This window comes from Tetrao urogallus (genome assembly GCF_951394365.1).
Source record: "Tetrao urogallus genome assembly, chromosome: 18".
Lineage (NCBI taxonomy): Eukaryota > Metazoa > Chordata > Aves > Galliformes > Phasianidae > Tetrao > Tetrao urogallus.
In genome coordinates, this window is record NC_136831.1 from 5,334,793 (window position 1) to 5,348,315 (window position 13,523).

The following is a 13,523-nucleotide window of genomic DNA, read 5'->3' on the forward strand; positions in this document are numbered from 1 at the left end:
CAGGGACTGGAAAAGATTAAGCAGAAATGCTGGAAAAATCTCCTGGTTTCCCTCTGAAGTAGGCGGTAAGTCTCTCCTATCTGAGTTTCCATCAGGAATTACTTTTTTCTGATGGAAAAAAAATCTTTACAGCCAAGGCAGAAAGCAGATGAGGAGATTTAATGGCTCAATTTCAAAGGGACCCACACAGTGCGTGCAGCTGAGAGCCCCACAACAGCACCTACATAACAGCACCTACATAACGGGTGCTTCTGTGAATCCTCGAGAGGTAATTTACACTTCCTTAAAACTAACGGGGTGGTAACTGCTCAAAGTGCACGAATTCCTTTAAAATAACAGGATATCTATCAGTCAAAGCCAAAAATGGCAGGACAGCAGCCGGGCTGTCAGCACCCTGCAGTCCAACACCAGGAACACAGCACACTATGCTGTAGTTCACGTTTCATGGCCAGTTTTTCAGCCTCCAGAACATGGCTTGTAGCAACAGTGTCCATTTGCATGACAAAAGCCAGTGTTCTCATGTGCCCATTCAGGCTCTAGAACTTATTCCGCAGGCACAGGAGAAAACCATCCATCCCACAGCTCCCAGTACCTCCTGAATTCTTCTCTTCAAATCCTCCAGCAGAGTGCTCCTCCATCTCTCAGTGAACTGCTCATCTGGAAAGCTGATCTTCACAAACTCATCCCAGGCCTGCGGGTAAGAAGCAAGCAAGCCCAGAACACTAAATGCTACTGCTCAAATCAGGAGAATATCACTACACTGAGGAGTCCACGCTCCTCAAACAGCCTGCAGCCCTTTCAGATGTTTCCATTCCAAAGAAAAATATCCCTTCTGGAGCTGCAGAACGTGATCTTTGAGCCCAAACAGCCCTAACGTGCCCCTGTTACGAAAGGAGATGTGGATAAACAGCTCCCACTTTGATGCTGGCACCTACCCCAGGCTGAGGCTGTAAGGAGCTGCTCTGTGCTGGAGGACCCTATGAGCCCAGTGAGCAAATTACATGTCCAGGAAACACCAGCAAGGGGCAGATCATCATCCCAGCACTGCCCCTCAGAGCAGCAGAGAAAAAGCCAAAAATGAGCCTCAAAGCACCCAACACAGCCCTCTGCTGTGCTGTTCTAAAACTGCTGAGTTGAAAAGCATCTCAGCTTGTGATACCCTCAGCTTGTCGCGTCGCCTCTTTCTGCCTCACTCCCTCCCCAGCCACAGCAGCTATGCTCCTCATTACACTCAGACTATACAGTCAAGCGACAATAAAATATTTTCATTCTGATTATTGGAAGCTGACAAACCTCAAGTTCAGCATTAAAAGTGAACATCACATGGCGGTGGTGTTCCTTCAGTAACTTCTGGCTTAGAGCATTTTTGAACCACGCTCGAGCGTGTGTTAGGGTTGCACTGAGCACCTCCTCCAATGGATTTTCCAGTGCTGTTTCATCACTCAGAGCCTGCTGCACACAAGTGAAGAAAAAAGGAAGATCGGTTCAAGCGGGACAGCAACCGATTTCAAATAAATATTTCTAAAAGAGAAGGCCTACGTGCATCAGACAGCCATGTGAGATGGGTGCAACCCCCCCAGCAACTGAGCAAAAGCAAGAGAGGCTGGAAATGCAAAGCTTACAAGCAGGCAACTTATCAACTTCCATTCCAGGAAACAAATATAAAGAGGAGAAATAACTGCCAGTGGACAGACAGAAAGGAACCCATGACAGCAAGCCTAAGCACTTGATCTTATTTTCTATAACTATATATTAAAACTACAGCTATAATATTCTATAATATTAAAAACCATTGAAGTGATTTCACAGCTATTTGGACATACCAACCACATTACTGTGTTAATTCAGAGTACCAAGGTTACCAAAATGAGAACAGATACAGCCCCAAACCAGTTGGTTATGCCATTGCTGTCACATTTCCAGATACCCCACTCATGACAAGCCGTGAATGACTGCCTGGTACTCACTTCTGTGGGCTGAAGTCTGGCAACTTTTGCCACCAACATAGCAGAAGTGGCAGGAACCTTGAAATCCAGCACCCTCCTCATGCACCTGCAGACACTCTCGTGCAGCTTGAAGCAGAAGGTCAGGCAGAGCAACCATGAGCGAGCCTGCAGAGCTCTGGAGGACAGGAATAAATGAGAATTTATCTGCTGTTCAGAAGGAAAAAGAAAAAAACAAATCTAACGATGCATCAATTAGCAACCCTTCCCTCAGATAGACTTAAGAAAAAGCTTCAGTTTGATGGGTGTAGAAACGCAGGACCCTTCTATCCATAGATTTCAATGCACAAACCCGAGCTAATCAAGCATAATCCCACGCAATCCCATAATACACATGGAAACAGGATGAAGATTGTTCTCCCAACAGAGAAGTACTTCTGTTACCTGGCACGTTCGCCATCCAAGATGCACAGCAGCATCTTCAGAAGCTTCACAATTACCTAAGAATGAAGAGAGAGAAATATTATACCACAGAAGGGCCTCTATGGTCTGGCTTCTCATTAACTGAGGAGGACGTAGTGAAAGAGGAAGCTTCCCAATGCCCTCATACAAATGAAACTGCTAAAATTGTGTTCCTGGATATTAGATTCAACTTACAGGAGACAATTATTTCTCTGAACAGCCGCACTTCTTACAATCCAGAGTCTTTAAGCTCATTGCTATCAAATGCAATAAGGAACCCCTCTTGTCTTCACACAAACACGTTTTCACAACAGGCAGGAGAACATCTCACTTCAGCAGCACCTTGGGCAGCCCCAAGGACCACGCAGAAAACCAACTTCAGGCAGCACAGAGGGATCCCAGGATGAGAGCATTTGCCACCAGTAACTAAGAGCAAACCCAGGTAAGCAGGTGCATCTCTCCTCTATTCCAGTGAGGCTTTTTGCTCACACACACCCTCCTCCCACTTTGCTTCAGAGCAATTTGTCTTTAGCTAAGTTTTAAGCTCGCTGTACTCTGATTCATTACCAACCACGTTTCCTCCCCTCTACTCCTTGCCAGATGAAGCAACAAAGAGACAAACCTCAGACTTCCTGCACGAAGGGTCAGCATTCTGCAGTCTGTAAGAAACACCCTGAAGGGAAATCAGTATATCAACAGAGAACTCTTCAACAAATTCAGCAAGGTTCTCCGCGGGCAGCACACACATCCACGATTTGACCAGAGTCACATCCAATTCCATCAGGTATTTCTTCTCTTTCATGAGTTCCAGTAGGATCCCCCTGGATGGAAAGCAAAACAAAGTCTTTGTGTTCTCACAGTACAAAAGGCTGAAGGCTCATGGAGCCCAGAGAGCTCTCATTCTGACTCAAGCACTTCTCTCATTTGCAGCTGAAGATCAGTAACCCCCAGGACCCAACCACTGAACAACAGAGACGTTCAATAGAAATCAATTCCACGTGTTGCTCAACTTCTGCACCACGCACATCAAACTGCTGTAACTCACAGCAGGCAGAACCAATCCCACAAGATGCTCTGCAGCCTGCAGAATTAAGGGCTGGCTTATGGCTGAAAGATAACACAGTGCACAGCTTCACTGCACACCATAGGCTTTGAGCAACCAATAGAGACCGTGTTTGTGTGTCCCAAATGCCCACCATCAGCGTGCTGCATCTCTTATTCTTTTTTAAATACAAGAGAAAGATAAAGAGATGAAGTAAAGCAACCATCACCAACTGCAAGGTCAAGGCATTGTGTAAAACCAAGAGGTCTGGAGAACTCACACATCATGATTCTTCCTCGCTTCAACAAATGGCAGTCCTTCCAGCCCAGCCCAGAAATCTTCATCCATTACACAGCAGTCGTGTTGTGTAGGAGCAGTACACAAGTGCAGAAGAGGAAGAATCCACACCCACTGGCCTACTTTGCCATCAATACATCTCTGACACAAGTTTATCAGTTGAAATTTCAACCTGAAAATACTGAAACAAACAAAACAGTAGCAGAACAGCTTCTTACAGGAAGAAAAAACGCCCTTGTGAAGAAACAAAAGGAAAATAAAGAAAAAAGGCTACACCTCAACCTCACTACGGACCTTCAAATAACTTCTCGTAATTATTTTAGTTAAATCCTATTTTTCTTGAAGAGTACAAAGAATTCAAGACTCAAAACTGTAATTTCACCCAACTGCCCCAGCACAAAACCTACAGATAAGGGGTTAAGAAGTGCCAATGGCTCACCTACAGATCCCACATGAGCCCCCACAACTCAGTGAGGGATTGAGTGACAGAGATGGAGAGCCATAAAGATGGCATTTTAGTGACAATTTCCAACCTCCTCAGGTTCAGGTTGGGCTGAAGCAGTGCCTCCAAAAGGAAGTTTGGTAGCTGCAGCTGTGCAAGCAAAGAACTACAGATTCAAGAGTGCCAGATAAGCAGTTAGAGAAGAGTCCAAGTCAGCCTTAAGAAAGAACTGACACAAACCACGTGCATGATGCACATCAGAGGAAACAAGAGCAATCCAGATATGGCATTTAAAGGCGTAAGCACGTGAGGATACTGATCAGAGTTTGTAAGGATAAACAGCAAAGAGATAAGGAGCTGCTTGACAGAAAGTGATAACGAGATTTTAAATATAAAGAAAAAACCAATAGCTTGGATCCAGCAGGCTTCTGGAGAGGCAGTTGCAAAGAGGGAGGTCTTGTTTCGACAGAAGGAAAACATTTTTCACATCAGGAAATGGCACAGGAGTTGTGCCATCTTCATCCCTGGAGGTTTCCATATCCTGACTGCAACCCTGCCTGGATGTTAGCTGTATTTCTGAGTAGGAAGGTAGAACAGAAACATCCAGAAATCCCTTCAAATCTGGATTTTTCCATGATTCTATGAAACTGAAGAGCTGGATCCCTTTCTGTTTTTATCACAGGGTGCTGCACTTATTACCTATCGCACTGTAAAAAATAAGTCCTGTTAGTCAGTGGACCAGCAACATACATACCTTACAACACCCACAAAGACCTCTATGGTCTGATGAAATTCATCCACTACGGCTTTATGCGACTTCTTCTCCAAGCACAAGAGGCCACACAGGCCAGCCAGATCCTCTTGGGATGCTGGCAGTTGGAACAAGTTGACCACGGTGAGCAGGGTGAGCCCCAGAGCTAGCTTACTTTTCACAATCACACTCTTCTGTGATTCTTCTGCACCCTCTGGAAGAAGGAAAGGGCGGGCTATTTTCCTGATATACTGCAGCATCAAATCATTCACCTAAGAGAAAGGAGGGAAGAAACAAACCAAGCAGAGCATTAGCCCCCCAAAAGTCAGTTTTGTTCTCTTGGAGCTATTTCCTTCTGTCACAGCTAGGATCCTTGATACTCCCTACACAACACAACGATGCTGACACCAGGACATAAGCAGCCGTGGCACAGACCATCATCACAGACCATCATCACAGACCATCATCACAGACCATCATCACAGACCATCATCACAGACCATCATCACAGACCATCATCACAGACCATCATCACAGACCATCAGGGCAGCACTTGGTGCCTGTTCTATGCCCACCTCTGTGCTCCCAGGTCCCGCTGTTCGATTTACTGTGTGCCCTCCCACACCCAACAGAGCAGAGCTGGAGAGAGCCAAGGAAACAGAGCAGGGCTCCAAAGTAATGAGTGAACCAACAGTCTTACACCAAGGCTGCCCTTCCGTGCCCCAGCCTTAACGAGTGAGCAGGTTTGTTACCCAGTGGACTCAGACTTGGCTGTGGCAGTGAGAAGAGAAGGCTGTCCTCACCTACAGCCCACAAAAGCTACTCTGAAAGCACATCCAGAAGGTTTCATAATACTGCGATGCTGGGTGATGCACCACGCTACCAAAAATCAGCCTTTTGAAAGCAGGCAGGCATGAAATCTGTGTTATCGGCTGAGCGTGGGCAGCCAGGGAGAGCTGCTAGGCCAGCATGCCATCTTGTGGCCTCTCCCCAGTAGCCAGCAGGAAAGAAGCTGCAGAAAGGAGCAGCCAGAACCACGGCATTTGGCTCCTAAAACAAAGATTATTTCTGCCACCTTTCATAACTATGCCAGGTAAGAAGTTCAGGACTACAGAAATCCTGTCTGATGGTTCTCCTAAGAGAATAGCTCTTAGGACAGGCAGAAGAAATCAACATCGAGAGGCAAAACCCACGTCATCTCTCTGCTTTTAGCAGTGTGAGATATATCCAGAACTGCAATTAATTGCAAAAGCTTAATGGAAAGTTCCCAAGGTGAACAGTGGCAGTCAGCAGGAAAGGATCCGTGGTGGTCATCATGCGAACCTTCCGACTGGAAAAGCAAAAATCAATCCAAACTCAAGAACAAAACCAAAGCTCTGCCACCAAATTGCCTTTTAGTATCCGTTAAAACAAATCACCTGCTGCGGTCCGAAGTCCAGCTCACTCCATTTCATATATATTCCATCAAACACACACGGGTCCTTCGTAACAACATAAAATTGCTTTAGCTGGCATAGGAAGTTCTTCATGTTGATGGAGCTCCAGGTTCCAAGAATGCTGAAGATATTTTCTAACATGATTTCTGCAGCTATTTTCTTCCCTTTCACAACATCTTTGTTCTTATTTTGAATAAAACTATTCCACAAGCTTTTTATTACAGAAGGCTGTTTACACACAATGTCATCATACTGGTGCCATTCTGGAATAAACGAGAGACAAGAACACAGGAAAACAATTTGAGAGAAACATCATTTGCTCGTGCCTTGGTTTCTGTCAGCTGTTTGCAGGAGTACCAGCAGACCCATTAAATGCCCAGCTCCAGACACTGCTATTCCCCTTGGTGCTAGCAGTCATTCCACTACAAGATCACAGAACAGCACAGTGCAGATGCAGATAAGAAAAGCTCACCTCCGTTGTTGACCAACTCGCGGTCCACATACAAGCATCGATTCACAATATCTACCATTGGTTTCCTGTAAATAACTTCAAATTCTCCTTCACCACAAGAAATCCAGTATTTGTAAGGAATGTGTTCATTCACTTTTCTCATTGGGAGAATTGTATAGCCTTCAATGAGGTACCCGTGTTCGTTCAGAAGCCTAAACAGCACAGATACACAGCAGAGGTCAGGTGAAACATCAGCTGGCCCACATACCTCCCCCTCCACACATCACTCAGCTTTTAATAGGAATAGCAGTCATTTTTCCTCCCTGAAAAATTTTGCAGTACTTCAGTACGAAATTATTTTGTAGCAAAACCCACCCAGCCACAGACTGATAACCACAGCCTTTGTGTTAAAGCACCACGCTGCTTCCTGCCCTCCAGACCCAAAGCACTCCCGTGTCCTCGTGACTCCGAGGGTACTTACCTGACACAGCTCATCTCACAAACTTTCTCCCACTTTCCACTGCCAGAAAAGCCTCCAGACACGACACACACTTTATCGGTGTCAGGATTTAGCTTGAAGTCTTTGGACAATATTGCATGGAAGTACACCGTAACACCCACCCTGCAGTTCACAGAAGAGCAATAAAGGAAAGAACACAGAAATGATTTTTTCTTAATAGTGCGAGTCATGGTAAATGACAAAACAGCTCTGAGCTGCCAGTTTAATGGAGGCAAGACTCAGGGCTCAGTCAGCAGCTCACTAAAACTGAGGCTATGCAGCAGACCTAATGCAAAGCCCAGTGCAGAAAGGAAGAAGGGGCTCCTAAGGGAAGCACAAAATGCTCTGTTCACATCCAGCTGGGCTGCTGCATTGGTGAGACCACAGAAATATCTCGCTCAGACTCCCCTGGCAGGACTTTCATCACAAGCAATAGTTGGTGTCAGTTTTAAGATCAATTCTGTGTCCACAGAACCGCAATACACTCGGAGCAAACCTTAGGACATCAATTCCTCCCCTGGCTTACCTCAAAGCAGCCCTATAAGTGGGGAATGCTGGGGAGCAGCAGTGGTGTCCTCACCTTTGTTTCTCCTTATCCACAGGTTTCTGGTTATTTTGTTGATGGTTTTCTTTGTTCTTGTCTGTTACAGAGGGAGCATTGTTCTTTCTAGCAACCTGAGGTCCGTTGTGTGAGGTCTGATTCGTCTTCTTTGTCTTCTCAGATGTTTCCTGAGCTCTCTCATTCGAGGTCTTTTTCTCCATTGTGTCTTTCTCCTGCATTAGAAGGACAAAACATCAAATGAAACAGAAAACCTTGCAAGTACGTCTGCAGAAGCACAGAGCATCTCTTCAGAGAGCAAGAGATACCCAGAAATCACAGCACGCCAGCTAGCTCTGCACTTCTGAAAACATTAATCCCTCACTGAGACAAAGGAGAACCTGCTGCTGCTTGGGGAAAACAGTGCACCAGTGGCAGAAAGAATTCAATCTGCAAGCATCTGCAGAAAGTCAGGGGGGTAAATCACAAATCTCCAGAGGATGGAGCATAAAGAAAATAAAAGACAACCAACAGCAGCTCACAGCTTATATGTCCTTTCCACCACTGGAGCACAGATGCATAAAAAGCATGAAGATGCCCAAGCCAATGGAGGTACTGGAGAACACAGCCAGAGTAACTGAGCAACCACTCAAAGAACTGCTGGAACTGACACACAGAAAAGCAAAGACTCGAGAGGAATTTTATTGTGTTCCCTGCTTTCTCCCCGTATTCCCAGCCTTATCATCTTCAGCTTTACTGACAGCACGAGAGAATCACAGCGCAAGAAGGACAAACACTTTCCAACACAACCAAATACTGGAGCTTTCACTCACACACTTACCTTGGAAGGACGGCTCACTTTCTGGCTGTTCTCCTGTTTACCCTCCTCAGTCTTTGAGCTTTTGGACACAACGGGCGTCTTTGCATCTTGATTTGGACGTTCAGCACAAGAATTTGCAGGCTTACTTTTAGGCACTTCAGTATCAGGGGAAATCCCAGAGGAAACATGTGTTTTCTCTCCCATTGAAGCTGGTTTCTTCTTGCCATCCAAAAACTGGGAATCTTGTCCGGATTCTGAAGCCTGGCCAGCATCAGATGCAGCACTCCTCTCTTTCACACCACTCCTGACTTCATGCTGTGTTGTGCTCCCACTTCTCACCTTCTCTTTCAGGGCTGCAGAGCTGGGAGATGGAGCAGCCCCAGTATCCGTGCTGTTATCCTTTGATGGGTTCATCACAGCCACGCTGCTGTGGCTGCCTCTTGAGACCAATTCCAGACCTTCAGCTTCCCTTCCCAAGCAGCCCACAGCGCTGTCACTTTCCTGCACACCTCTGCCATCACCAGCAATGAAGTCAGCACTCTGTTTGGCTGCTTCACTGCTTGAGGTCTGGATTTCCTGTGAAACAAGGCGTTCATCAGACAAGTCTGCAGTTGGAGCTGGTGCTGTGCTTCCAGGAGGCAGAGAATCCTGCTCCCCGTGGCCAGAAGGACTGTTCTTCCTCTTTCTATTCTGCAATTTAAGAAGAGAAAAAAAAAAGATGTAAGAAAATGCTAGTTAACTCATCACTGAAAAGAAACTCATTGTCACCTCTTCTACTGCAGCTAGCACAGGTGGCCCAGAGAGGTTGTGGATGCCCCATCCCTGGAGGTTCAAGGCCAGATCGGATGGGGCCCTGGGCAGCCTGGTCTGGTATTAAATGGGGAAGTCAGTCAGCAGCCCTGCCCGTGGCAGAGTGTTGGAGATTTGTGATTCTTGAGGTCCCTTCCAACCCTGGCCATTCTGTGATTTCTGCTGCACTGGGCTATGGGAGAATGCCCATGAAGAAAAAGGACAAGACCAGCTACAGCCTTATCTATTAGGAGAAACACAACTGACTTCTGAGAAATCTGTATTTTCAACGTTCAAAACTTCCTAAGCAGGAATGCAGAGCAGCTGTGAGCATAATGCCCACTAACAAGATCAGAGCAGTTGCTAAGCTGGATTTGGTACTTTCACCCTCAGTGTAGCAAAGAGGGAAGCAGTCCTGGTCAGTACATCAGCTGTCTGCATATTGCAACACAGCGTCAGCAGACACATTTCCAGTTTGCTTAGGAACACCGCCAGTGGTATTCAGTGTAACACTGACAAAGAACTTTACCTTTCTCTTTGATTTTTGGGAAGAAGCATCTGCCACGTGCTGAGGATCAGTCTCTGAGGCATCACATAAAGCTGTTACTTCCTCCTGCAGCGATGCTCCTCCCTCCTCTTCTTCCTTGCCTTCAGTAGCAGAAAACAACTCAGCTGCAGCGCATTCAGACGCGGTCTCTGAGGCACTGCTCAGAACTGCTGTGCCTTCCTGCAGTGTTCCTCCCTCCTCCTCTGTCCCAGTGGTGGAAGGAGGCCCAGCAGCACCTCTGTGCCTTGGTTCTCCTCCAGGCTCTGGGCCTGTATCGGGGTCAGGAGTGAGATTCACATCTCGTATTTCTGCAACAGCAAGAATGGTCATTGTTAAATTAGAGGCTGTAATGTGATGGAAAGAGTAGCATTGACAGCGTAGTAGCAAAGTCCTAGGCTGCAGCAGGTGAGGATATGCTCAAATACAGCAGCCATGAGCACAGAAACAAAGGAAAGAACCTGCTTACCCTTGGAAAGCCTCGGGTATGCAGGGATCTCCAGTGAGATACCCTCAACTCCACTACCAAACCTGAAATGAGGGCAGGGAAGGGGTGGATCCTGGCTCCAGCCCTTCTGGTCACTCAGGTTCATTGCATACACCTGAGCTCCCCTGGGTTGGCCCTGCCATCCCACCAGGTGCTCCATCACTGCTTTTTGTTAATCACTTAGCATTTCTGCTACATGATTCAGGGATGAAAACAATTCTCAGCAGCTGGTAAGCAAGCAGGGTCAGTTACTGATTGAATGCAGCACTGGAAGGCACAAGAGTAGCTCTGTTCGCCATCCAGCAGCCACCGCTATTGATGACAACACCCTCCTTCCATAGCAGCCCCTCTCCAAAGCTCCAGCAATCGGCAGAAGAATAAGAGAAGAAATCCCTGCGTTGGGGCACTGATCCATTTCCACCAAAGCTCCAGCTAACGCACTACTGGTGGAGCAGGAGGCACTGTGAGCCTCAACTGCCTGCCAAAAGGCTCGAGGCTCTTTGGGATGTGTGCTGACAGCACGGCTGCCATTTCTCAGCTTTCTTTACCTCCTGGTGAGTGGCTTTGTGACCTGCACCACACAGAGGAGAGCAGCACCCAGCAAGGAATAGGAAGTTCTCTTTTCACCCAAACTTAAAACCTTTGGTGAAATGGCAGCTCAGATCTAAATAAAGCACCAGCACCGTGTCCAATCCGCCCCTCCTGAAGCCCTCAGCCTACTTCACCCTGCAGCCCCCTACCTGCAGCCTGGTCCCCTGTACCAGCAGTGGGCTGAGCCCCACACTGAGCACAGCTTGCCCCAACCCCAGGGATGTGCAGACTCGTGGGGCACTCCATGCTCTGCAGGAAGCTGTGTAAGAGAGAAAAACACATGTCAATGTGAAGTAAGGATCTTTGTCGTATGACCCTTCTCACAGCCCAGTGTTTATGTTTAGGAATCAATTTGGGCCACGAGCACGGTGTGCACCCATCACCCTCAGCCTTGCAGCCAGCAACGAGGGCAGGAGACCACAGCTACACAGGACTAAAGAAGGATAAGCGGCTCTGCTCAAAAGCCTGTTAATATTACACGCGTATGGGAACGCAGAGAGGGTCCAGGGTCATACTCAGGGCCGACTGCCCGCACACAAGGGCGGAGGACCAAGCGGTACCGGCAGGGTCCAAAGCTCGGTAGCGGCAGCCCCGTGCCGAGCACCGCCCGCACCTGCGCCCCGCGGTGAAGGTGGAGCGAGGCTGTGGGCGCGGCCTATATGCAAATATACCCATCGCCCCGCCCACTCGTTCGCAGATAGGCGCTCGCTCGTTCCCTCCCTCTTTGATATGCAAACGAAGGGGAAGGATGGGCCAATGGCGTGGCGAAGGGCGGGCAGAATGCTAATGAGTCCCGTTAGGTGAGGTGGGGGGACAGGGCGGGGTCCGGTCCGTGACGAAACGGGGGCAGCGGGACCGGGGGTGCTGCCAAAGGAACCGGGAGCGGGACGTCGGGGGGGGGGGGGGGGGGGGGTAGCACCGCGAAGAACAGAGGGGAAGATGGAGGAGCTGGGGGCCGGGACACCGGACCCGCGGGGAGGGGACATCGGAGTGCTGTAAATGGGGATGCCCCCATGGAGGGGAGCAGCGAGGAGGTGCCGGTACGGCCGGGGTGCACCGTGGGGAGAACCGGGATGACCGAACCGGGATGACCCATGGGCTGAGCAGTTCCGGGTGTACCGGGAGGAGCGGGTTGCCCGGGGGGTCGCCGAGCACCGCGGTCGTGTATCGGATCGTCCCGCTACCATAGCACAGCTCCGAGTGCTGCCCCACCCGCGGAACCCCCCGGCAGCACTCACCGACGGCACCGAGACCCGCAGCCCGAGCGCTCTGCTACCGCCGCCCCCGGAGAAGTTTCGTTTTTCCACGGAGCCACCAAGTTTCCCCCGCGGAACGTCACCGCCGCCGCCCCCCGGGCCGCTCCCGGCCAATCCACGCCACGCGGGGGAAGGCGGGGGGGCACACGGGGCGGCTCCGGACACCTCCTTCGGGTCGGCTTCCGCCGCTCCCGTGTCGGCTGATGGCTGCGGAGCGGGCCGGGAGCCCCGGGCAGAGCTTTAATGGAGTGGCGCGGAGCCTCTTTTGCCGCTCTTGTTCCACTCAGACCACCAAACCCACCCCACTTTTCCCATCTCGGAGTCTTCACAATAAACATCCCCCTCGAAGTCCCGCAGACCCCAACCCAACCGCGTACGCTCTCTCCCCGACTCAGCGCTGCTCCCGCGATTCCCGGGACCGCTGTCCCGTCCGGGCTGGGGTCCTTTTTCCGGGGCCACTGATGTGTTCCCTCCCGGCCCTCCGTGCGGAGCTGCGAGGGGCAGCTGGAGCCGGGTGTGCTCACCTCACCTGTGGACGGGCGGACGGATGCACGGACGGACGGACGGACGTGAGCCGCTCAGCACCCGCCCGGCGCTGCTGCCTCCACCGCGATATCACCGCGATGTCACTGCGATGTCACCCCGCCCTTCTACTGATGGGAGCCGTGCGGAGTGCGGGAGCTGAGCAGTGGGCAGCAGAGCGACTTTCGCTTTCATTTCCTTATGCTGCGCTCAACTGTACCAAGAAATTGCAGGTCGATTTCTCCTTTCCGCACGTCAGCTTTCTCCAAAGCAAGATAAAGATGTGCTGAGTCAGGAACTGGAGTTCCTGTTTTCTTGTATCCCCTGATGGGGGACAGCAAACTGCTTCCCTACACAGGGCAGAACCCAGCTCATGGGTGGGACCCCCCGACAGAGCCTGGTAGAAGACCCCATAGAGCAGAGGGATAGCTAAGGAGCATGTAACAGAGGCTTTAATTTCCTGGCAGTGTGAGCTGAAGTGCGGCCTTGAGCTGCAGGGCAGCTCCGACGTCCTTGAAATGTGCATCTGTGTGTCAGAACCCAAAGATTTTACAGTTCTCTGAAGTGTATCGGAGTAAGAAAAGCCTCCAGAAATAAAACATCTGATTTTAAAAAGCAGTTTCTTCCAGGATGGGGCCAATCTTGAGGGAGTG

At 49.4% G+C, this 13,523-nt stretch overlaps 1 protein-coding gene across 1 annotated transcript in view; it reads right to left on the bottom strand.

Moving 5' to 3' along the window:
- The window catches only part of RNF213 (ring finger protein 213), a gene marked incomplete at both ends in the record, with an annotated part of 46,957 nt that extends 35,619 nt beyond the window's left edge, over positions 1–11,338 (bottom strand). The window contains 14 exons of the mRNA XM_079544339.1: positions 593–691; positions 1,294–1,452; positions 1,968–2,121; positions 2,388–2,443; positions 3,028–3,226; positions 3,728–3,925; positions 4,941–5,209; positions 6,356–6,636; positions 6,846–7,036; positions 7,306–7,446; positions 7,904–8,097; positions 8,703–9,371; positions 10,000–10,325; positions 11,242–11,338. Of these exons, the coding sequence (XP_079400465.1) occupies positions 593–691; positions 1,294–1,452; positions 1,968–2,121; positions 2,388–2,443; positions 3,028–3,226; positions 3,728–3,925; positions 4,941–5,209; positions 6,356–6,636; positions 6,846–7,036; positions 7,306–7,446; positions 7,904–8,097; positions 8,703–9,371; positions 10,000–10,325; positions 11,242–11,338 (3,033 nt within the window). The remainder of the gene's footprint in view (positions 1–592; positions 692–1,293; positions 1,453–1,967; positions 2,122–2,387; positions 2,444–3,027; positions 3,227–3,727; positions 3,926–4,940; positions 5,210–6,355; positions 6,637–6,845; positions 7,037–7,305; positions 7,447–7,903; positions 8,098–8,702; positions 9,372–9,999; positions 10,326–11,241) is intronic.
- Between the last annotated feature and the right edge of the window lie 2,185 nt (positions 11,339–13,523).